Source organism: Siphateles boraxobius, unplaced genomic scaffold (genome assembly GCF_051911475.1).
Source record: "Siphateles boraxobius isolate OS27281-9 unplaced genomic scaffold, OSU_SipBor_1 43, whole genome shotgun sequence".
NCBI lineage: Eukaryota > Metazoa > Chordata > Actinopteri > Cypriniformes > Leuciscidae > Siphateles > Siphateles boraxobius.
In genome coordinates, this window is record NW_027509064.1 from 492,911 (window position 1) to 518,701 (window position 25,791).

General features: G+C 43.7%; 2 protein-coding genes and 1 long non-coding RNA gene across 3 annotated transcripts; 2 read left to right on the forward strand and 1 right to left on the reverse strand.

Moving 5' to 3' along the window:
• The first annotated feature begins 5,767 nt into the window (after window positions 1-5,767).
• Window positions 5,768-8,593, forward strand: LOC143708824 (uncharacterized). Its single transcript, XM_077200149.1, has 4 exons — window positions 5,768-5,994; window positions 6,873-7,067; window positions 7,224-7,300; window positions 7,396-8,593. The coding sequence occupies exons 1-4, from the start codon at window positions 5,962-5,964 to the stop codon at window positions 7,958-7,960; spliced, it is 870 nt and encodes a 289-aa protein (XP_077056264.1). The 5' UTR covers window positions 5,768-5,961; the 3' UTR covers window positions 7,961-8,593.
• A 1,966-nt stretch (window positions 8,594-10,559) lies between these two features.
• LOC143708816 (E3 SUMO-protein ligase ZBED1-like) lies at window positions 10,560-12,583 on the reverse strand. The gene is made up of 2 exons (XM_077200143.1): window positions 11,862-12,583; window positions 10,560-11,242 (listed from the first exon to the last, which is right to left on the reverse strand). Exons 1-2 carry the CDS (start codon window positions 12,457-12,459, stop codon window positions 10,560-10,562), a joined length of 1,281 nt encoding a protein of 426 aa, XP_077056258.1. The 5' UTR covers window positions 12,460-12,583.
• A 5,470-nt stretch (window positions 12,584-18,053) lies between these two features.
• LOC143708826 (uncharacterized) lies at window positions 18,054-19,148 on the forward strand. Its single transcript, XR_013193663.1, has 4 exons — window positions 18,054-18,185; window positions 18,254-18,364; window positions 18,563-18,839; window positions 18,936-19,148. It is a non-coding gene; the product is annotated as an uncharacterized LOC143708826 (long non-coding RNA).
• The last annotated feature ends 6,643 nt before the right edge of the window (window positions 19,149-25,791 follow it).

Below are 25,791 nucleotides of genomic sequence, written 5' to 3' on the forward strand. Positions count from 1 at the left end.
CTCACCGCAGGGAGCCGTATCGTGGAAGAATACACATATGGGGTCGCCGAAGGGACCGCAACATATGGACCCAGCCTAACACAGGTTCCACACTGCTTACGAGTGGTAGGCCTAACACCAGACGTTCCGCACGTCCGACGTCAGAGGGGTGTGGAGGAACTCAACAGGGTTCAATTTTAAGGGAACTCAACTGGAGTAGAAAGGCGCACGTATCCAGTCCATAGGAGGGGAATGGCGCAGCAAGCCGACACTTGAACCGGGCTCACGGTGAAACTGGCTTCACGAGAAGGGAGCCCACGGGAAGCAGCGGTTCAACTAGGTGTCGTCCAGCCCCCAACTCTAGAATCTGTTTTAGCAAAGCATATCGTCAACGCCCAGGCGGAGCACTTTACACTCATCATAGAGGAGCTCAACACCTAAGTGGACATGTTGCATCTCGGATCTTTGCCGAAATGAAGGCAAGCACTAAGTGCAACTTTGCATGGAAACAGCCTTCCCTCTCTGCTGAATTCCAACAGATATTTGTAGAGCTGGTCTGAGGTCTATGACTTGCATTCTGTACACGTCCAAGCGAACGGACAGAGAAGCCAGGGCTGGATCTGCCTCCTCCAGGGCAGCGCTTGCAGGCTCACCACCTGCTCCTATTACGGGAGAGGTAGGAACCTTGGGCACAATCCGAGCCGGGGTCTCAGCTTGTGAGAGTTAGCCGGCCCAGACTCCAGGCACAATACGTTGACCGAAAGCGAGCAAGTCCCTGCCCTCTAGTAGAGACCACGCGAGCAGGAGAACTGATATAACAGATTTTTTAACTCACTGCCTGCAGTGGCTCAGGGGCGGTCTCTGCAGTGCAGTCGCACCAGGGACAAGGCCCAAGAGCATAAAGAGGGACACAAGGATTTACAAGACCTTGCTCCTCAGGAACCTGACGATCAGAATGTGCTTCTGCATACTTCTGCAACACGATGAGCGTCGTTTAAACACCGAGGCAACATCATTTTGAGGGTGAAGGAAAACAGCCTACTGCAACCCATTTTGCAGGAAAGAGAGCACTGAAGTGATCGAAAGCTTTCAGGATCTCCTCTGGAGAGAAGACGCACTCAACGACTAGGTTCCACTTCTGAAGGCGTAAGCACGCTACCCAATTCTAGGGGGTGCTCGCAGAAGTGATGGTAACTATCACATGTTCTTGTGATAGCCACCTGAACCTCCGCGTTCAGATGTAAGACCGCCCGGAATCTCCGGGGGAAGAACGCGTGTGCCATCGTGCCCCGTCCCCGAAGAGTTTTCAGGGGAAGTCAGGAAGGCTGTTGATGGGAACCAGGTCTAGTTGGGCCAATAAGGGGCAACTATGAAGACCTGTTCCTCTCCTGACTTGGCACGTAGGTGCAAGCGACGGGCGCAAAAGACAGGAGCATTGCTCAACACAACATGTGAAGATCACTGGGCTTCAGGAGCGTTTTCTGCTCAGCACTTGGGTGTGACAAGTTCACTGAGCTTCAGGAGCATTCCTGCTCAACACCTGAGTGTGATAAACTCACCGAGCTTCAGGAGCATTTCTGCTCAACACTTGAGTGCGAAGAACTTCACTGAGCGACAGGAGCATTTCTGCTCAGCACTTGAGTGTGACAAGTTCACTGAGCTTCAGGAGCATTACTGCTCAACTCCTGAGTGTGATAAACTCACTGAGCTTCAGGAGCATTTCTGCTCAACACTTGAGTGCGAAGAACTTCACTGAGCACCAGGGGCATTTCTGCTCAGCACTGCGTGTGACGAATTCACTGAGCTACCTGTGATGTACTCACTGAGCTACAGGAGCATTGCTGCTCAACACCTGAGTGCGATGAACTTCACTGAGTTTCAGGAGCAATTCTGCTCAACATGAAGAGTGATGATTTCACTGACTTGAGCAGGCGTAAGGCGACCATGAGTCGCAGTCACTTTTAGAAGGCTCACTGGGGTTAAACGCATTTCTGCGGGCCCCTGGGGCAGCTGAGACCCAGTGTTTGTCCAAGGGTACCCAGGGGATGGAGTCTCCACTTGCCCTGGCTATAACTGTCGTGAGGCTCGATGGCGGCACGATTGAGTAAGCGGGAGGAGTGGAACAAGGCGCCCTCAGAAGCGTCTGACTCCAAGGAGGAGGTGACGGGTGAGTTTGTGACATGCAGGGGAAGCTTGCGCAGCGGTCGCGATGTCTAACAACTCGAGGCACGAATGCCCGTGTAGTCGGGGTCGCCCAGGCCCCCGTTAAAACACGCCCTTTGTACATGGCCCCTCTGTTGAAGAGGGTTTGGCAGCAGACCGGGATGAACTATAGTCACACAGGGTGAGCTGCTCTGCCACGGTCACCTCGGGACCCGATCGTGAAGCTAGCGCTGAAGCGGTCACATATGGAGGAAGCCAAAGGCTGCGACTACCATATACCCCAGGAGCCTCTGAAAGTTCTTTCAGTGGAACCCTTTCTCACTTCAACACCAGCTGAACACATTCTCATTGGAGAGACATGTTAGACCGAGTACCTCTCCAAAACTGAAAAAAGAGATACTCAGCCCGTGGGCGAGATTACTCTCTTCCAGTTGACCTGAAGACCCAACGGGCTCTGGAGCACTCGAGGGGAAGGACACTGTACTGATACTCCACCGTTAGACGCAACATGCAGGATGGCCTGCGGTGCGGGGGGTAGAGATCTGAAGCACATGTCTTTCAGGTCAAAGCTGCAGACCAATCTTGGGCCAAGATGGTCACGACTCACCACCTAGTAGCACGAAGAGCGAGTTTTCGACTGGCCTTCGTACCGGCTGGAGGTACGAAGTCTCCTATATCAAATCCTTCGCCAGCAGGATAAGATAAACACGCACAAGTCAGGAGCACTGCTCAACACTCGGTGTGATGAATATCACTGAATTTTCAGGAGCACGTCTGCTCAACACCTAATGTGATGACTATCACTGACTTGAGCGGGGTAGCCGAGCCTGAGGTGAGGCAGCAAAGTAGAGAGAGTGGTGTAAGTGTGCTGTGCAACACTTACCTGTCTCCACAAGCGGCAGGGGGCGCGTGAGAAGGCGGATGACCGGGTCCTCGAACGCACCAAGCTGCCTGCTGGCGACCAAGGGGGAGCTGAGGGGTGTAAGGCTATACAGGGTCACACCCGCCAGACTGGCCCTCTTGGGACCCAAGGACAGATGAAATTGCTCTCTCTTTGAAGTGTGGGTACCGCTTGCTCCGCTTTTTTTTTTTTTTTTTTTTTTTTAGGGAGCCAGCGGCGGAACAGACACACACACAAACAAAAGGCTCTACCCGGCCCTCACCCGGGGGGAGGGAGTGATCGTGCCACTCCAAGAGCATCTCCTCCATTCCTGGGCGGCCCGCTCCGGAATGCTTTCGCTGTCGCTTGCCACCTGGCTTGGCAGCGCCTGGAGCGGACTGGGCGTCTCTACTGCGGCCGGCTCCATGCTAAGGCCTGGGTCGAGGCTGCTGCGGAGGGCCAGCAGGAGCGGCAGCCGGGGAACGCCCACGGCGACGAGCAGGCGGAGGAGCTGCCACCGGCGGCGGGTGGAGGCAGCAGCTGGCCACCGGGGCAGGATGTGCCGGATGACCTCCGTCTGCGCTTGAGCGGCAGAGAACTGTTGGATGCAGTTCTCCACCGCGTCGCCGACCAGCCCAACCTGGGAAATTGGGGAGACCAGGAACCGAACCTTGTCCGCATCCGCCATACCAACCAGGCTGAGCCAACGAAGGCGCTACTGGACCATGAAGGTGGACATCGCCAGACCGATCACGCGCGCTACGACACCCGTACCCCGGAGGGTGAGGTCGGATGCAGTGCGGTGCTCACCTATGAGCGCACGGTCTGGATTACCCTCGTGCATGCCATGGGTGCCCTAGTCTGCAGCAACGCCATGGCATTCAAGAGGAAGCGGCTTGCCCACAGGCTTTGTAAGCTCTGCACGTCGGAACGGACAAAACCTCACAGGCCTTAGGGGGGAGACGAGGATCCCCCCAAAAGGCAGCGGCCGCCAGACACAGGTGCACCTGTGTCGACAGACCGCTCCAATGGAGGGACACCTCGCAACCCTTCACCGTTCCTCCATCAAGGGTACTGAGGGGGAAAAGCTATTCAGGCAGTTTCTGGCAGAGAAAGATGCTGTTCACCACCTGATAAGCTCTCCATGCATTTCGGGAAAGAAAGGCACTGGGGCGGCGAGCTGAGAACCAGCGGCCCGCCCCAAGATACCAAACTCCAGATTCCAACCGAGACTGAACGGGACACAGTGGAGGTTCCACTCGAGCCCGGCAGCCTCGGCGGCCCGTTTCAGCATAGCTGATAATTCTGGATCCGGCTCGGGCAACATTGAACTCCCGGAGGGAGACAATGCAGCCGAGTCATCATCTCTAGAAGTCAGCTCACCCTCCGATGCTGCAATCGGCGTCCTGTCCTCCAGGGGAGCCCCGAGTGAAACCGCTGGCCCACCCATTACAGAAGGACCAGCAGACAACACTGGAGGCTCCAGTGGTTGCAGTGGAAGGGAGGAGTGAGGAGCCCACAGGGAATGGTTACCGGGCGGGACATCCAACACTATCCTCCGGTCACCCATCCCACACAGCACCCGAGGGTGGGGCATGGTAATGGGGACTCGCTCTCCGCGAACGAAGGCGAGTCTCGCCCTCAACACTGCGACAGTCATGTTCCCACAGTGAAAACACGAGCTGTCCACAAAAGCTGTCTCAGCGTGCTGTAAGCCCAAACACGTGACACAACAGTTGTGACCATCAGAGAGAGAGAGGGAACGACCGCACCCAGAAACGCACGGGCGGAATGACATCTTGAAAAAGACGCAAACGCACCCGTGTTGCTCTTTCAGAAAATAGGACCGTCACCAGTGCCGGAGCACACAGGGGAATGACCGCGGCAACACTGAACAGAGAACTGAAACAGTGAAGCACTCACTTTTCCGCCCTCTAACCAGCCATCAACACACACAAACATTTAGAAATTTGTTGCTGTTAAAACAGCAGTTGAGAGCTCAAAGCTCGTGATCACCGCTGCACTCGCGCTGTAGAACACCAGCACTGGGAGAGTCTTCCTGAAGAACACCGACACACTCGCTCGTTGTAGACAACAGCACTCTCAGAGACATCAAACGATCGGCTCCGAAGCGAAAGGCAACTAGTGCGTGCATCCACTTCCGTATTTATACCCGCGCCGCGGGGGCGGAGTGTGTGATGCGAATCACGCACGCCGATTACATTGGCTCGTTCAATAGTACTCGAAGAAGACAGGCTCTCTAGCGAGATCCCAATTCAGTCGACCGTCGACTACGTCTGACGTTCTCGACTGAAAGGGAACCAGGACTATTAATAATGAAAGAAATAGTAACTTAAGCCTAATTGTTTCCAATTTACGCAAGGAAGACAAAAGCCCCGAAATGGTGTGGGTAGATATAAAGTAGAAAGATATATAGAGAGAGACAATGGGCTCCTTGCACGTAACTACTTCCTTACCGGAAATGCGGCCTCGTCTTTTCCGGTCTAAACATGGCGCTATTCTACACTAGATGTTTACAAGAGTTGCCGAAACTTACAATAACGGACCTACATCGCCTTTGTAAGTCCTCCTCAAAATCACCTGCCAGTAAATTAGAGAAGGGCTTTAAAATGTATGCCTCTTCATATATCCACGGATATGAAGGTAAGTCTAACGTTACATATCTCACGTTACATATCTCACGGCTTACGTTAGTTTTCTAGCTTACATTAGGCTAATAAACAATCCCGGTCTGACAGAATATGCGTGTTATAATGTTGTACTGTTTTCTAGTATTAGGCGGAAAATGTCTGCGCTGTGTCTGTACGCCTTCATGCATGTTCCTAACTTCTTATTGTGTTAATATGTGATTGGCATTAGTGTCAAACAAAGACAGGGCCACAAGTGAAGTCGCTGTAAAGGCTTTCTGTTTCAGATCCATGAAGCAGCACGAAAAACCTCATTGTGTAAATGTAGGGATGCACTTGTAATTTGTGTCAGAGTTCCAAGTTCAGCAGTTCCAAAAAGGTTCGAGTTCAAGTTGTGTGTTGTGCTTAACATGGTTATGTTACATTTTGACCTTCATTATCGTTTTGTATGTGCTCAACTTCCAAAAACTGCTCAAGCTGTTCAAGCTGTTCACTGTTGCTGACTTGCATGTGCTAAACTTTTCCAAAAGCTACTCAAGTTGTTCAAGTCTCCGTTACTGCTTTCTGTGCGTTTTATTATGATGTGTTTGAATGGGATTGTGTTTACAGTGTGCAGCTTTGGATACCAAAATATCATTATTTATGACTTTATATAATGCCATACTTGCTGCACACCACTTCTCATAATTCCATTTAAAGAGCTATTTCTGTGATAAAGGTTGTATAAAAATCCCTTTTTTCTGGCCCAAAAGAAGGGATTTTCTAAAAAAATATATTATATAAATATATATATATATATATATATATATATATATATATTTATAGAAAACATAAATTATCACACTCATCTAATCTTTCCTAACGATCCGCTAGCAGTCTAGGCTCCGAGATCTGTACAAAAAAACACTTGTTATCAACAAGTGTTCACCACCCACTCAAAAGCAAAACAAAGTGTTCCAACCAATAACCAACGAGATGCACATTTAGGAGAGTTTCAATTGCACGGAATGGAGGGGGAGGGAGTAGCGAGCTAGCTCTGTTTTATTTGAACATCAACAGAGTGACGTAGCAATTTATGAATATGATGATTTATTTTTAGGCCAGAAATCGGTGATACGACCTTTTAAGAAGGATACATTCATGCCAACAGTTCACAAGTCCAACATGACCATATAGAGTAATTACGACTAATCTATCAACAGATGGTCCTCAGGGACACAGATCCTGTAATTATGGTGCGGTGCAGATGCTCATGTGTGGCGGGGACAGCTCTATGCAACCACACAGTTGCCCTATTATTCCAGACAGCTCACTTCTCCCAGCTGGGTGTGCCAGTGGTTCCTCCTGTACACAGATGTACAGAATCTGAGCAACAATGGCACAAACCCCGAACAGCAGTAAGTTTCATAGCAAAGCATGGTTCATATGGGATAGTTTGCATAGATGTATGTCATGCAATAGTATGTCCCATTAGCTGCAAAATAGAACCTCTGTTTAATAAATTCTCAAAATTATGAGTGTATTTTAACATGTATTTTATCACAATTTCACAGGGTGTAAAACCAGGTCCATTTGGGAAGATGGTGGTTGTTAAGCCTGTGCAGGGTCGGATGGGTAAAGGAGGATTACGGTAAATAAATATTAACTTAACAATTATTTTCATGAGTTGTTTCCCCCATTGTTATGTCAAATTAAGTACCTCTTTATGATATGTTTTATTAAAAGGAGCACCCTCTACAGAGGAATGACTGGCCCTCTTCCTGACCTGTCGGTACTTCGTGTGGCCGAAGTGTACAGCGGCCTAGATCCACTGGATATGCCCCTGGTGACAACAATGGGGATGAGCATTGACAAGCCCCTTGTGGATTCTGAATTTGGACTGGTACAGAGGGGTAGTGTGATCTCCTATCAGCAGCCGAAACTTCTGACACAATGCACAGAGCTACATAAGAATGCCCCGGGTCCTCCATGTCTTCCCCTTATTACTCATCAGCTGTCACCAACAGAATGTGTGTGGGTATGCACAGAGGAAGAACATTTGCATATACAAAGTTTGCAGCTATCTATTGAGATGACTCACAAAATTGAATTGTCGACACGGGGTCAGAGCAAAGATCCAGAGTGGCACGTGCTGCGGCGAATGAGGATAACGTCCTCAAGGTTTAGGGAAGTTTCCCATGTTAGAGGTTACAGTAGTGCTGAGCATCTTGCAGAGCGAATTATCAGGGGCACCAGACAAACTGCGGAAATGAGGAGAGGTTCAGAAATGGAGTTTCAGACAGCAAAATAATATGCCCAGTACAACAATGTCAATTACTCCCCTTGTGGACTTGTGGTTCACCCACAGGCTCCATGGCTAGGGGGCTCACCGGATGGCCTTGTTTATGATCCCAATGCAACACCTGCTTACGGTTTGGTTGAAATTAAATGTCCAAATGCTAAAAGTTACATTGACTGCAAGTACTTGCACATGTCAAATGGTGCTTTTAAACTAAAGAAAAGCCATGCCTATTTTTGGCAAATATAAGGCCAGCTTTTAATTACTGGACTTCAGTGGTGTGGCCTTTTTGTCTGGGCAGAGGAAGATTTCTTTGCGCAGCGACTGCACTCAGACAAAGAAGTTCAAGAAAAAATCAGGCAGAAGTGTGATCATTTCTACTTCAGCATTTACATGCCAAAGTATCTCTCAATGAGACGATCACAACTGATTGGCAGGTAAAGAAATCATAATCTGATTCATTATGTATTTTATTAGGACTATGAATTTGACTTCTCATTTACGTTACATTTCCCACTCGTACCTCCAGTGTATATATATTTCGGCTGGAACTGATTGATAAATGATGTGATCTGGGATAAAAATGTGTCTTCAAGCTTGTTGCTTTAAAAAAAAAAAAAAAAAAAAAACAGTTGAATAAGTAATGTCAGATTTATTCATGGACTTTATACAATATGGCATCATTTTACAATAAAAATCATTGTTTTTAATGTTGTGTGAGATCACATCTGTTGTCACTGTATGAGAAATTATTCAGAGATAAATAATGATTAATACTTACATTTAAAAGTTGTAGGTTTCTGTAATGTAAACTTGTCAGCACTACTTGGCCCATGCTGTGACAAGATGTTTATTTTGATAATTGCTAAGCAGGCAAGCAACGGCAAAAATTTCATTAATGCTTCCAGCAATTGACAAAGGAATAACAGAATCAAAAAGTTTATTCTCCTTTACCCTTCGGATGACTCGCTCAACGTGCACTCTTACACGAGCAATTTTCTGTGTTTGGAGGACACTGGGTGCTGGCATCTGGCTTTTTTTGTTGAGAAAAGGTGGACAGTACACTTTACACTTCACACAGTCAGTGATCAGGAAACCTTTATCAACCATCACGGCCATGTCATCAGTTAAAAGGTCAGCCAACCCTGACCGCCTAAAGAGTTCTTTATCACTTATTGACCCCTCATAGAGTGAAGAGATAAAGGTCACTGGACCATGAGGGGCGATCCCGATAAGTCCTTTCATTGTACAGTGAGATTTGTACTTAGAAAACATTTAGGAAACGTACATTAGGAAAAGGACTAGCTCATCGATGGGTTGCAATGATTGTCTCTGGGGAGAAAACACACACACACAAACATCATTAAACCTAATGTAACCTCTCTAGTCTAATAGATAAAAGGATGTGCAATTATCATTACTGCTGTTGGTCTATAATTAAAAATACAACAGCAATAATACTCTACATGTTACTGGAAATTTCAAATGTGGGACTGAGACTGCAATAGGCTACTCAGGCACCTTACTTATTTATTGATTTATACCTAGGGTGACCATATTCTGAGAATCCAAATGAGAGGACACCCTCCCCAGCATGGGCGTGACTAACGACCCCCAACTCAAATCTATAAATTAATATGGATCCAAGCTAGAAAATACTCAATCTAATATCAGAATGTTGAGGTAAATGCAGTCAGATGTCATTTTCATCGGTACCCTTTTTCCCGCCGCTACCACGCCCCTGGTTGTGACAGCTACTTCCTGAAAGTGCAAGCACACATTAGCAGCATGGTTATGGATGCAAAGTATTTCTACAAAATGCAAACAACATAATCGCTGTGCTTCAGTTTGAAGCACCTGAAAAAATTTAGGCTGTCAGTAAATTTCTGGCCAAGTCCCACATTGAGACAGTATACAGACCACTGTGGGCTGAGAGTGGAGGAGCTGGGCTTACAAGGTCAATGACACCACACACACACACTCACACACACACACACACACACACACACACACACACACACACACACACACACACACACACACACACACACACACACACACACACACACACACACACACACACACACACACACACACAGAGACAGAGAGAGAGAGAGAGAGAGAGAGAGAGAGAGAGAGAGAGAGAGAAAGAGTCTTTCACAAATGGTTGCTACCGCCTACCTATGTGAACGCATTGGAGTGTAGTATAACCATGAAAATGGCACAAATAAAAAGTAAAAAAAGATGTAGTTGTATTTCGTGCATACTATGTTGTCCCTTTGTAACAACAACCAGTGAATACCAGGTTGTTTAGAGGTTTTGTGCCAAAAACACAAGCCTATCAACGGCGTCTGGTTTGAGAGATGCTCGATGGTGCGTAACTATATTACCACTGGTACTAAATACCCTTTCCGATGGGGAACTGGTGGCGGGCACACACAGATATTTTTTTGCCACATTTTTCAGGTTTGGGAAAATTTCCTCATGGTCGTTCCACCACTGCAATGGATCTGCTTCACTGTCAACATTAACAGACTGCAAGTAGGCAGACAACTCTTTTTCAATAAGCGCTCTCTGCGACAGTGTGGCGGAAGATGTTGCTGCTGCAGTTTTAAGTTTGTAAGTTTGTTGCATCTTGAGGCAGTGAAGCAGCCAACTCAGCTGTGCCCTGGTCAGTCTCATAGAGAATTGCCTCCATCTCGGTTATGGCTCTGCTCTTGATGGCCTCCACCCTATTTTCTGTGCAGTATGCTATCTTGAACCTGGGATCCACTAAGCCTGCCATGTCCAGCAGGTCGTTAGTGGAAGGATCAGAATACTTCTCCCTCAGGTAATCCAGGATGGAGGCTTTGATAGACTGGGTCAGTGGGGTGTAATTCTCCTGACGTGCCAAGAGGCTGGCCTGGAAGAGATGGAGAACAGGCTTGACATAGGACACTGTGACATAGCTCTCACCGGATAGAGCGTCTGTGAATTCCAGGAGAGGTTTGAGAGCCTTGTGCACTGACTCTAGAACTTCCAGGTCTTGACAGGTGAGAACGAGATGCCGGGTTTTCTTGTCTGCAGCCAAGACTTGAGAAATAGCTTGCTCCTGCTCCAGTACCCGCTCAATCATCTTCTCTCGGGATCCCCACCTGGTAGGAGACTCACTGATGAGCTGGTGTGCGGGGAAATTTAGCTCTTGCTGCGCTGTGGCCAGGTCTCTCCTCCTCTTCCAACTGAAAGAGAAGCTGCTCACTACCTTCTTGCACACAGCAACAGCACGGTCAATGCGGGGGTCCTTCATGCTTCTCTCTGAGAATGAAAACAAACATTTAAAATGTTATAATAATTTAAAAGGGTATAGTAATTGTGAAGAAATCCACTCAGCCAAACACTTAACTAATTCTTGGTAATTATTTATTTATATAGTACTGTGTAAAAGTGAAGATGCTATCAAAAAATATAAGTTTCAAAATATAAAACAAAATGCACAATAAAGAGCAGTCTACTGACACACTAATGCAGAAAAAGAAAGAACATGTCACTCTAAGGTGCCTAAGCTAGTATAGTACAGTATGTACTTTTTTGAAAAATCACTCGCATTCATTCTCTCTCTCTCTCTCTCTCTCTCTCTCTCTCTCTCTCTCTCTCTCTCTATCTCTCTCTCTCTCTCTCTTTCTAATATTCAATACAGCTTTATTGGCATGGGAAACATATGTTAACATTAAATTCATAAAAAAGTGTTATCACCATGCAGTAGGCTATTATAACATTGCTCATAGGACTGGGCGATATATCGCAGATATTGTTAACACTCAAGAGTGTTAAAGTTAATGAGATAATTAAGTGATTCATTTAGTGATGATTGAGCATTATTCTCATATATCAATAAAGATAATTACTATTTATCACAGTGGTAAAAAACACTCACCAATTGCAAGATGCAGGCGATGGCCAAAACACTGTAGACGTGTCCAGTGGTTCAGGCTCACAGCTTTGACGATGTTAGCGTCATTGTCGGTGGTGATGCACACCTGACGAGCTTCATTTAAATTCCATGACATGAGAGCATCTTGCAGGCCTTGTGCGATGATCCCGCCAGTTTGATCCTCTGGAAGAAAGCTCGTCTGAAGGCACTTGCTTTTCAACTCCCAATTGTCTATATAGTGGACCGTCAAACTGAGGTATTGCTCACATGTTCGGCTGCTCCATATGTCGGCAGTTGTTGAGAAGTGTGTCACATTTACAAGCTGACTGGCCAGCTCTTCCCTCACTTTAATGTACAACTCAGGCAGCGCTTTCTCTGCAAAATATTTGTGACCCGGCAGATTATATCTTGGGTCAAGTGTGTTGATGAGCTTTCTGAACCCGGGCCTTTCAACAACATTAACCGGGGCCATGTCTTTCGCGATGTGGTGGGTGACTGCACACGTTATCTCCTTCTGTTTTTGACTGTTTTTGTCGTACGGCGTTGATCTGGAAATAGAAGAGACCAGACTCAGTTGCGTGAGTGCTGGTTGCTTAGGCATTTTCTTTGATATTGCACCGCTCTGAGATGTTGTCGTGCGGAGTTTCAAGCACTCTTCATTTTCTAGCGGATGGGTTCTCAAATGGTGATATAAATTTGATGTACTGCTACATTTTGAAGAGATGCTTTTGCGACAGATTTTAACTATGTGCGTTTGTTTTGTCTCTCTGTGAGAGGGAAAGACGAGAAAGAGTGTGAGAACCCTGGAGTTAAATGTCCGCGAGTATGTAATTTTAATCTACAAACAAGCATCAAAAATAAAATAAAATAAGCTTAACTTAGGTTATCAAGGTAATCATTATGCTTGCGCTTTGATGCTGGACAGGACAAGAGGGGGAAAAAACAAAGGAAAAAAAATGTCCGCGAGTTTCAGGATATAGTAATTTTCTACATCGCACGGACTACAAGCCGCGATATATCGAGTATATTCGATATATCGCCCAGCCCTAGCTGGGAGCAGGTGTAGATTTCTTGCGTACCAACTAACATTTGGAAAATACAAACATTTTAATGAATTCGAAAATTTACGCCAGAACCACTTTACACACAATTTACACAAAAATTCGTTCTGGTCGTGTTTCATGAATGAGACCCAATGTGTTGATGTTAGATAACACATTAAGTAATGTTAATGAATGGTATCTTTTTGTAGTGTTACCAAACTATACAGGAGATAAAACATGTTTTATTTGACTTCACTGTACTTTTATTTAATCCAAAACTGCGTTCATATTTAATTTTAAAAGGGCTTTTTAAACCTTTAAGAGTTATCCAGCCAAGAATAAGCCTAGAATTGCTTTTCTGACGGACTGATATTAATGGCATAAATAGGGATGCACCGATACTGATACCAGTACTTGGGTGTCGGTCCGATACTGTGCTCATGTACTCGTACTCGTAAAACTACCCCGATACAACCGCACCCGATTCCACTTTAGGGGCCGTTCTATGGCGGCAAATCAATGTCAATAAGAACCGAGCGCACAACTGATGTTGGCGTGCGCGGTAAATGACTTTCGTGAGAGTATAACAGATCTACACGCGGGGAAACGGGAACTCGCGTTCTCATTCATATTCCACACGCTCTCACGCTCGATCTGCTCTGGCCTGTTACTTTTGCTCGCTCAAACAGTTTTATTTTTGACAGTCGAGGGGCGGGACTTACAGTTTTAATAACTTAAAATGTCATTGGTTACTTCCCCTTCTCCGGAAGTCAGTTGTGATTGGACGCCTGTTATAAGATGACCCGTAATTCACTTGACTTGAGACATGGCTTCATCAACAGAGCAGATGCATGCGAGTTATCACTTAATTTATTTTTATTTTATTTATCTATTGTGTAATGTGATTTAATGCATTGTTAATATAGAATATATTCTTAGATACTACACTAGTCTTAGGGGTACTAATGATTGCATTCTTGTGTTGTTAAGAGATATTTACAGACTGTAATGACACATTTCCACAGTTATTCACATTGTAAATCTACCAAAATGTTTATAAATTTACATTTTATATTTATAACACTATGATTTGTGTTATTTGCATTAAAATATTTAAAAGAAATTGGAGCAAAATGGGAATCCAAAGTCATATTTGCTGTAGTTCACCACTACATGAAGTTGTATGTAACAAAGTTCAGGAGGAGCATGTTGAGGTAATCAACCAATCAGCTCAAGAGGAAGCCGGTATAAATAAAGCTTTTCCTCACCTCCTGTCTAACGACAAGTGTCTCAGCATCCCTCCACCACCCCATCACCTCACACTAGGCTTGGTCTACCCCAGTATAGGGGGAGTACTCAGGGTTCGGGCAAAATTCCGAGCTCGGAGCCCTCCCCCGGACAGCAAGCCAAATACACATAAATACAACTTTAGATTTCATGTACGTGTGAACTCGTGAAATAACCAGTATAATGTACTCCCTCCCATTCACCACTATACGTTTACCCAACCAAAATTATATTGGTTCTGAGAACCTCAGAAATGTAAAAAGTGTCCATTAAACAGTTGTCAATATAACAACGCCTTTGGATGGCAGATAAATTACGTGTTTATATCAATAAGCAAGAGTTGTTGTCCAAGCTTTTTGTTATCATCCTGTGTATTACTGTTATGCCAATTTTGAGTGGTTCATTATATTTTTTTATTAAATGTAAAAGGGGTTCTGGCTTCTCAAGGTAAGATACAGTACACAGCATGAATGAAACCATCCAACAAATTCAGAAATTTGTCTTTACATCTAGGACACCTTTAGTTTTTTTGTAAAGATATGTTATGTTTAGATGGGGTGGGGTACTTGCCTACTCAATTTTTCTTATTAGGTTATTATAGCTTACAAAAAAGTTAGATGATTAAGATCACTATATAATATATTAATATCTAACGTTGCTGGGTTTAAGCACATTTTGTCCCTCTATATTCTGCAGCAAATTCTGAAAAGGCATCTTTTGGAGGAGCTTCTCTCTAAGTTTGAGAGAGCACTTCTGAGATCTCCGCTTGACCTGGATTACATGGAGTTTGTGTGCCGCAAGCAGATGTACCTCCTGCAAGCACTCTCAAGATATGCTGAAATACTCTACGAAATCATTCAGGCTCTGGAGGCAGTGTTTGAACTAATTAGACAACCACAGCTCCACATGCAGCGGTGGATTCTACTTTTGGTCTGAGAGGACGTCCGAGGTTTGCAATTGAAAGAGAAGAGTTAGCAGAGATGCTGCAGACAAACCTTCTTGTGCATTACATTGCAAAAATGATGGGCGTTTCCACTAGTACCATCTTTAGAAGGATGAACGATTTTGGTCTTTCGATCTCAGGGCTGTATAGCTGCATCACTGATGCATGGATATGTTGGATAACCTTGTGAGAGCCATTAAGGATGATATGCCTGTTGCTGGTTACAGAATGGTCAGAGGGAGGTTGTTGTCTTTAGGAATGTGTGTGCAATGGCAGAGAATAGCTGCCTCAATGCACCGCGTTGATTCACTTGTAATCCTTTCTAGATTGGCCAGTTTGGGATGTGTGGTGCAAAGAACATACTCAGTTCGAGGGACCCTTTCTCTTACAATACAATACAATACAAAGTTTATTTATAAAGCACAATTTAAAAACAACCGAGGTTGACCAAAGTGCTGTACAAAAGAAGATAAAACAAACACAAGCTGTAGAATAAGTGTAAAACATAAAAGTAAAATCCTGAAACAGTAAGTCAAGGTATATTAAACGCCAAAGAAAATAAATGCGTCTTGAGGGAGGACTTAAAGGTAGATAAAGTTGGGGCAGTTCTGATATGAACCGGGAGAGTATTCCATAGTTTAGGGCCGATGACAGAAAAGGCACGATCACCTCTATTTTTTAATCTTGTCCTGGGAACTTGCAATAGTCCGGAGTTAGCAGATCTAAGTGACCTTGACTGAACATAGGGGTGTAGCAAGTCTGTTAAATACTGTGGTGTCTCATTACGAATGGATTTAAAAACAAACAATAGAATTTTGAAATCAATTCTATATTTGATCGGCAGCCAATGTAGTGAGATCAATATTGGCGTGACAGAATCATATTTACGTTTTCCATAGAGGAGCCGAGCCGCTGCATTCTGAACTAATTGTAGACGTGAAACACAAGCCTGGGGGGCACCGATATACACAGAATTACAGTAGTCCAGTCGAGATGTTACAAAAGCATGCATAACTGTTTCAAATTTCTTTAGAGAAAGAAATGGCTTCACCTTTGACAGGAGACGAAGATGGTAAAAACACGACTTGATCACAGTATTTATCTGCTTATCGAATTTAAGATTATTATCAAGCCAGACACTTAAGTTTCTGACACATGTGGTAGTATAAGGTGACAAAGATGCAAGTTCAAGATCATGTACATAGTGTTCATTTGAACCAAACACAATAAGTTCAGTTTTACTCTCATTAAGACTCATGAAGTTAGTTGCAAGCCAGTGTTTTAGTTCTTCCAAACAGTCCATAATGGGCTTTAAGGCCTGCTTGTTATCCCGCTTCATAGGGATATAAATTTGGGTGTCATCTGCGTACAAATGGAAAGAGACTCCATACTTGTTGAAAATAGACCCTAGTGGAAGCATATAAAGGAAAAACAATACAGGACCAAGAATTGAACCCTGGGGAACACCAGAATTTAAAGATATTTCAGAAGATGAATGGTGTCCAATATTGACAACATACCTCCTGTCAGAGAGATATGACCGAAACCACTGTAATACTGTGCCACGAAGTCCAACACATGTTTCAAGACGTGATATAAGAATATCATGGTTGATTAGATCAAAGGCAGAACTGAGGTCTAACAGAACCATAACAGAGCCATAGACTGCCCGGAGTCAGTAGTTAACATGATATCATTTAAAACTCTTAAAAGAGCTGACTCAGTACTGTGACAGGATTTAAAACCAGATTGAAATGTTTCATTAATAGAATTTAAAGTCAGATAAGCCTGAAGTTGATTTAAAACAACTTTCTCTAGAATTTTTGAGAGAAAAGGTAAATTTGAAATAGGACGAAAGTTTGCCGGCAATGTGGAGTCCAAACATGTTTTTTTAAGGTGAGGCCGCACTGTGGCAAGTTTGAAATCGAAAGGTACAATCCCAGTACGGAGACATTTGTTAATTACAGACAACAAATCAAAGCCAACAGTCTCAATAACTTGCACAAGAAAACGTGATGGAATGACATCGTTTGAGCACATAGTGGGTTTCAAACGAGACATAGTCTCGAATAGAGTATTCAAATTAACAGGCTCAAAGACAGACCAAGTGGAACATCATACAGTTTATACGCTGAAATAAGCATTGTAGATGTAATTTTGGAGATCTTTCCGTTAAAATATGTTGCAAAGTCCTCACATAGAGACACAGATGCTTTGGGAAAAGGATTAACATTTGGGTGGAGAACCGACTCAATAGTGGAGAATAGAATATTTGGCTTATGGCTATTCCGCAAAATTAATTCGGAGAGGTATTTACTCTTTGCAGCCTTAGCAGCTTGTTGAAAAACAGAAAGAGAATCCCTTAAAATTTCATATGAAACTTGTAGTCTGTCATATGAAACTGTTGTAGTCTTGAACACATAGACACAAATTGATATGGTAAGTTATATATGGTGTGTATATTTATATATGTGTGTGTGTGTGTGTGTGTGTGTGTGTGTGTGTGTGTGTGTGTGTGTGTGTGTGTGTGTGTGTGTGTGTGTGTGTGTGTGTGTGTGTGTGTGTGTGTGTGTGTGTGTGTATAATTTTGTGTGTATAAGTGTGTGTAAGGACATATTTAAAAACCTTTTTTTTAAATCTTGTAAATAGATAAAACATTGTAATATTTGGTGGTGTGGATGGTTATTCCAGGAAGTATTGTATTGATATTGTATCTGTATTGATATAATAAAAAAAAAGGTTTCACCATGTTTGCATTTGATTTATAGTTTTACTTGTCATCTGGTATCAAGATAATTTATAATGTTACTAGTCATCTGGTATCAAGATCATTCCAGTCACTATGATTTCTATAAAAAAAAAATATTCTTGTTTATTGAAAATTAACATGTAATACATTCATTTCCAATGTATGTTATATTTTCTCCTTCCTATATTTACTTATTGTTGCATTTTGTATTTACAGGTCATGTACTTGAATGCAGCAAGTAACAACCGGGCATCGGCAGCATACCACTTCTCAGAAGCAGTCCAAAAATTTGGCTTACCATCTAGGTGAGTATAGTAAAGAAAAAGCATTTGAATTGTATGTCTAGAAATGTATTGATATATATATAAATCAGGGTCAGGGGAGACCAAGGAGTGGAGCATGTACAGATAGCCAGGTTCATGTTTTCTTCAAGAGGCACTGACCGAGGAAGTTTCATATCCGGGAAAAGTGTCCATAATCAAAGGTAAATTACAACGGTCTAAAATTTCTAGAATGAAAAGACTTAATTTATATTTCGTAACTTCAATGATCTGTAGGTAGCTTTTCAATGTCACTTTTATGTATAATACATATTTATAACATAATATTTTACATTTATTAGTAATTGATCTCAAATGCCTTTCACTGCATTGCTTTTAAACCTAATTATTGTTTTTAATAGGATTGAGCGCCTCTGGCGTGATGTCAGAACCATGGTGACTAATAAGTACTCAGACACACTGCAGTCCCTAGAGGCAGTAGGATTGCTTGACTTTTCAGTGGTTGAGGACCTTTTCAGTGTCCACTACACTTTTCTCAAAAGACTTCAGGCAGACTTGGACACATTTTCAGAAGCCTGGAATCATCATCCAATCTCCTCAGAGGGCAATCGAAGTCCAGAGCAACTGTGGCACATTGGAATGATGCACACAAATATTGACCAATAGGAGAGATACGAGGTATGGTGACCCTGCTTTAGTTACTGTCACCACACTGCTGTTTATGCATTACTCTAAGTGGATTTTTGAATATGTATTTAACTGCTATACCTTCAGGACATGGAAGAGCCAGATCTAGACTGGCACATAGCTGCTTCGTATGATGCCTGTGAAGATTTCGGAATTGTTGTTCCTGAATTTGAATCCCCTTTGTGTTCAGATGGGTTGAGGGCTCTCGAACACCTGCTGAATTCAACTGGTCCTAATATCCCTGTCAAAGAACTGTATTTGCTTTGTCGGGAGTTTTTTTCAACAAATATGTTGTAATTTCGTTTTTACAAAAACACACCAAGCAAGCATAAAGACAGTACTGCATAGCGACTTTATTTTGCATTGAAGCTTACTGTATATTGATATACATCATTTTCATTTCTGAATTGAGTCTTGGAACAATTTAGCAGGAATCTTTGCTGCATGTTTTGCAATACATGTCTATGATAAACAAAACTAACTAAAAAAAAAACCTACATTGAAATATCCAAAAGCTACTGCATCCCTATCCATTTAAAATACTAACACTATAACAGTAACGGAGAGAACACAGTACAGGGAGTAAACTCTATATTAGGAATCATCTCATGAACGGCCAACTTCTCTGCTATTGCTCACAGCCTGTCTCATAATGTTGAGGAACTCAGTGTAAGTCCCTAGGTGCCGTGTAGGCAAGGTCACAGTACAAGAACATGCATTTACAAGAGGGTAGCATAAATTGTGCTCACCATATCGTAGCTGACAGTCATGATCAAATTCTATGTGTATTTTAAATTTTTCTCTTTGTGCAGAAGTAATGGGAACATGTCCCTGACCAATAAGCCACTGCATGAAGCTGCTGACGGTGATCTTGTCTTGTTCTGCATCTCCTTTAGTGCAGTCCGTTTTATCTACCTGTTCGTTGTCATCCTCTCCTCTGCTCCCTCCTTCTGCAAGAAGGCCATAGAGCTCCAATCCTTTGCACATCTGCTGTAGCATTGGTAGAATTCGCTCAGAAGAATGCAGTATAATAGCACTGCATATAAGAATAAATCCAGAAAAAAAGTAAGTCTACAAAAAAATAAACTTGTGTTCATAAAGGTTAATAAAAGTGGTTGGTTCAAACAAAAGAGACTGAGTATAGAACATTAACCCTTGTGTATCAATTAAAAAAAGTTACACATAGGTCCATAATGGACAAAAATGCCAGTGTCAAAAAAAATTTCCTAACAATTTGAAGCTTGGAAGCACAGACTTAAGGTTGGTCTTATTTTAAAGAAGACCCGTGGCAGATAATTGTTAAAGTAAAAAAAAATGTCTATAAGGATGCACAAGGGTTAAATGAAAGTAAACACTGGGTTTATACTTTTACTGAATCTCCATCAGATTGGAAAATCATTTTTTAAAAAGATTTTACAGACATCACCCATAGGTATTTCTAGTTGAAGAAATACTAAATCAAAGCTTTAAAATGTTACATTTATTATAGAAATTGTTACTTTTTCATGTCTGGAAATTAAACTTTTGAAATTCACCAAATGAAATAATATTTTACAGTACCATGGAAACACTGTAAAAAGCAGGGGAAGTAGGTCTATGCTTATTATAAGGTTACAAAAATCTAACCCTAATGGGAGGATTCAGAAGCAAAAAGTTGAAGAGCCAGATTGAAAGAGAAGTACAAAACATCACAGAATCACATTCAGTATACTACACCTGACAATGTCCTCTTTTTTTTCTATCACAGGTTAGAGGTCCAGTGTACCCACATGCTACAATTCCTTCAGAAAGGTCAAGCAAGGCTGTAGTGTCTGCGGTTTCAATCTAAAGAAATAAAACCAATACTTTAATCTGTAATTTGGTTTGACTATCACCAAAATATACACAAATGTGTTAATTCATAATTTAGGTTGTAGAGTTGAATTAGAAAACCTTAGCAATAAGATCTATCAGGTCTGCATCTGTTACATCAGCCTTTGACAGCTGATCTTTATTGATCTCTCCAGAAAAGATGAAATTGTACATCCACACCATGAAAATTCAGGTGGAGGGCCTTCCTGTGTAATCCTCACAGCCATTATTTCACCAACTGTCCTAAAATACAACAGGGCAGTTCATAAATTGGCAAAAAGGCATTAAATGAAAACCTCCAGTATAGAATACTACATAACTGAAACTGTCATTCTGAAAATCTGTAATGGAATATTTAAGATTTTTCCCTCCCTCAAAGAATTTTGCCTCAATCCCGGCCATCATTTCTGTGGAAAAATTAAATTATCAGTATTAATAAACAAAGGAACTGGTGATTTTATAAAACTGCATACATGTATGCAATGGCACTGCTGCATCTAAGCAAGACAAAACATACCTGTCAGGAATTCTTTCATAAGAGCACCACTGTCTATCCCAGGCTCTCCAATGAAAGTAACTCTGAGGGGATTATCCGGAGAGGACTTCTTCTGCCGCTTCCATTGCGTCAAGCCTCGATTGAACATGTCCTCCCTTGTGACGCAGACACTGAAAATGATTGTAGGGTCTATTGCCTCTTTAAGTTTGCTGCCTAAATCAGTAAGGCTTGAGAAAAAGAAAACATACAGATGCATTATTTAGTTTTTGGCCCTGGTAAAAATGATTTCCATTACACGAGAGTAGATGTTAAAACTTCATGCTGATTTGTACTCGGCTTTCGCCAAGATAATCACCAACTAAGACGTAGCTTTACAGTAGCCTATGCTTCTCCATCCATTTACGCTTCTTTCCATCTGGTGACGTGAATCTTCTGTCTGGTGTTAATACAGTGTATAGCGTGTCAGCACACACAACGGCTGCAACCACAGTGCGGTCCCCCCATAACAACCCTCTGGATTGAGCGGAGTAGGGAACATCTCTAGGGTCTTCAAGTGGGCACCTTCCGTCCTCAGTGTTTCGTCGACTAGCCCACGACACCTCAAGAGGGCTCGACAGTGACTCTGGCGTCCCAGAGTCACCCCCCTCCGTCCCCCACTCAACTCAGCCCAGGTTACTGACCTCTACTTCCCTCTTGCTGCTGAGACCTAACCACAATCTCACAATCTCTCCGCAACCCAACCATACGCGCCAACCCGTTTGACTAAGGCTGTCGAGCCCCACTGGTGCGTTAATATGCAGTTTCAGTGGCAACGGTTCCGTATGGCATACCACCTACCACAAAACACAATATCTGCCCAACCACCCGTCATTCACGCAATATACACAGGAACGTAATGACTGTAAATACTATACAACCTATACAAATAAACCAACAGTTGCTGCTGAGACCTAACCACAATCTCACAATCTCTCCGCAACCCAACCATACGCGCCAACCCGTTTGACTAAGGCTGTCGAGCCCCACTGGTCCGTTAATATGCAGTTTCAGTGGCAACGGTTCCGTATGGCATACCACCTACCGCAAAACACAATATCTGCCCAACCACCCGTCATTCACGCAATATACACAGGAACGTAATGACTGTAAATACTATACAACCTATACAAATAAACCAGCAGTCCTTTCAAGTTTTCAAGAATTCTACGAAACCATAGCATGGCGGCCTGTACACAGCCAGCTAGAATCTTTCCGTCTCAACCACAGCCAGTTGCTGCTCCTTTCTGCTGCTTCAGATAAGTTCTTTACTGTACGACGCAACTCTTGGCCACTGAATCCGACGTCTCTGAGGAACCGGGTTGTAGAGTGTGCCACAAAACCACGACAACCCACTTCCACTGGATAAACCTGGACTCTCCATCCTCGCTGTTCTGCTTCAGTGGCCAGATGAGCATACCGCAGTTTCTTCCTCTCATATGCCTCATCTACCGCATCCTCCCATGGCACTGTTAACTCTATCAGTTGAACAATGCGTGCTGATCCAGACCACAAAACAATATCTGGTCGTAGGTTAGTGGTGGCAATCTCAGGTGGAAAAATAAGCCGTTGATCAAGATCAACCAGCATCTTCCAGTCCCTAGCAGCTTCCAGTTGTCCTGGGCGAGAATTGGTGTTAGCACCTTTTCTTGGTGGTTGCTCGCCTGGGCGGAGGAATATTGTCTTCTGCGTGTAATGTTTTGCTAGAACAGGCGGCAATTTATTGGTCATACTACGCTTGCCTTCCAATGCTAAAGCCAAACATCGCAATACTTGGTCATGGCGCCAAGTAGACCGACCCTGGCTAAGAGCCACCTTACATCCTGTCAAAATGTGCCTTAATGTGGCAGGTGATGAACACAAAGGAAAAGATGGATCCTCTCCTACCCAGAGGTTTAGGTTCTGCGGTGATGGGAGGACATCATATGTTGACCTAATAAGGAAACTGATCCTACTCTCTTCCATTGACCAAAGGTCTTGCCAGCCCATTTTGCGTTGTTCCACACTCTCCCATCTCATCCACTCTCCCTGCTTGGCCTGGGAAATGGCCTTTATACATCTCATCCTCTCCTCCTGCTTTCGCACCTCGTTGACTACCAGCTTCCTCCTTTGGGCTGGGCCTGCCTTGTACCATTTAGGAGGAGCTAAACTGAGCCCAAAACCCCCTCTTCCATGCTGTACCTGTCCCACGATATCCCCAATTTGAAGGTCAGCCTTTGCCTCTACTACAGATTTCTTTGCTGACCACTTTCTACCAGTTTTTACCACAGGGGCTGTCTCCCTTACACATTTGTCGCGTGACTCTGCTAAAGTCATTTCCAGTCTGACCTTGGCACACTTAAACTCCTCGGTTAAAGCAGAGACTGGCAGCCGCAATACTCCTTTACTATAAAGTCCCACTCTACTGAGGCAGCGTGGAACTCCCAACCATTTCCTGATGTATGAACTTATTAACGCTTCCAGCTTATCCACTGTTGTCAAAGAAACCTCATACACAGTCAGTGGCCACAGCAACCTTGGCAGTAGACCAAACTGAAAGCACCAGAGTTTCAGTTTGCCTGGTAGAGCACAGCTGTTTATGCTCTTCAACCCTTCCACTGCTTGTCGTCTAACTTCTCCCACTCGAACTGTGTCCTTTAGATCCCCATCGTACCATCTCCCTAGACTCTTCACTGGCTTCTGAGAAACTGTTGGTATTGCCTCACCATTAATGAAGATTGTTTTATCTACTACCTTGCCTTTAATTATGGAGATGCTCCTTGATTTAGAGGGCTTAAATTGCATTCGTGCCCATTCAATATTATCTGTTAACTTCCCCAATAACCGATTAGTGCAGGCTACCGTTGTAGTCATGGTTGCCATGTCATCCATGTATGCTCTGATTGGTGGTAGTCGCATCCCAGAAGCCAAGCGCTCTCCTCCTACTACCCATTTTGATGCCCTAATGATTACTTCCATTGCCATGGTAAAAGCCAGTGGAGAAATGGTGCATCCTGCCATTATTCCAACCTCTAAGCATTGCCATGTAGTGCTGAATTCTGGAGTTGAGAAACTAAATTGCAAATCTCCAAAATAGGCTTTCACTAAATTTGTTATCGACATCGGTACCCTGAAAAAATCAAATGATGCCCAAAGAAGCTCATGTGGCACTGAACCATATGCATTAGCCAAATCCAGGAATGTCACGTGGAGCTCCTTCCTCTCCTTTTTAGCTGATTGAATTCGTTGCCAGATAACACTGATGTGTTCTAAGCATCCTGAGAATCCTGGAATGCCCGCTTTTTGAACTGAAGTGTCAATGAAGCCATTCTTTAATAGGTAGGTTGACAATCTCTGAGCAATAATGCTGAAGAAAATCTCGCCTTCGACGTTTAATAGTGAAATAGGGCGAAACTGACTGATGCTTGTAGCATCTTTTTCTTTGGGTATAAAGACTCCCCCTGCTCTGCGGCATGCTCTAGGTACAACCTGCTTTTCCCAAGCCACTTTTATCAATTTCCACAGAATTCGTAGAACTCCTGAAGCACTCTTGTACACTCTGTACGGAACTCCATTAGGCCCTGGAGATGATGAAGCCCTTGCCTTTCTCACAACCTGCTCTATCTCTTTCCACTTAGGTGCACAGACCTCCATTTGGTATTCTGGTGGATTGACAGGTGGGATGTCTGACGGAATAGACATAGGCTTATGCCTTTTTGCATCTGTATGTGTTTCCTCCAAATATCTCTCTAGCTCAACCCTAGATGCTTTAAAAGTGCCATTCTTCTCACTGGTGAATAACTTCTTTGCGAATTTGAATGGATCTTTATAGAAATTAGCCCTCGCACGCTCCTTCTTTTTGTAGCGTTTCCGTAGGCGCTCAGCTCTGCGTAATGTTGCAAGCTTATCTTTTATGGCCCTTTGTAAGAGATTGAGTCCCTCCTTCTGACTTTGTTACGCTCTTTTCCATTGCTTCCTCAGCTGTCTCCTTTCTCTAACTAACCCTTCAATTTTCTGCTGCCGTCTAGACAATCCAGGAGTAGATTGTACTTTTTCCTTCCTTTTTTCCACACCAAACCTCTCACTTCCATATGCGTAAATGATGTCCCCAAATTTATCCAGCTTCTTTTCAACTGTACCAGTTAATCTTTCTAATGCAAAGCATAGATCTGTGTTTACCGTGTCCCATGCAGTTTTCTCACAATCTCTTGGCCATCTAACTCCAGGCCTATGCCCGTTGAGGTTCTTTTCTCTCTTATGCTGGTTAGTCTGACCGGGTTCACAAGAATCAATGTGTTCATCACTAACTGTGCAAACCCTCCTCTCCTCTATGACAGGGGTGCTGATATCCTGCGAACTGTGGTTTGCTTCCTGTCGCTGGATTTCATTCGACTGACTTGACTGACTTCGTAAGAAGTACTGATCAATGCGAGGCCCTTGTCCCTTCTCCCTCAAGCATTTCATTTTCCCTTGATGAATCTTCAAACCCCTGACCGTTGTCGCCTTGCTCCAGCCACAGACACAAGCTTGGAGTTCAATGGCTTTGCTAACTGCAGAACCTGAACTAGTCTTTTGTGAAGT

Excerpts from the sequence above, each read along its gene's own strand:
- LOC143708816 (XM_077200143.1), bottom strand. The coding sequence starts at position 12,459 with ATGCCTAAGCAACCAGCACTCACGCAACTGAGTCTGGTCTCTTCTATT. Across the intron at positions 11,243-11,861 it reads TCGCCTGCATCTTGCAATTG|AGAGAAGCATGAAGGACCCC; the intron begins GTGAGTGTTTTT and ends TTTCATTCTCAG.
- LOC143708824 (XM_077200149.1), top strand. The coding sequence starts at position 5,962 with ATGAAGCAGCACGAAAAACCTCATTGTGTAAAT. Across the intron at positions 5,995-6,872 it reads AAAAACCTCATTGTGTAAAT|ATGGTCCTCAGGGACACAGA; the intron begins GTAGGGATGCAC and ends ATCTATCAACAG. Across the intron at positions 7,068-7,223 it reads GGCACAAACCCCGAACAGCA|GGTGTAAAACCAGGTCCATT; the intron begins GTAAGTTTCATA and ends ACAATTTCACAG.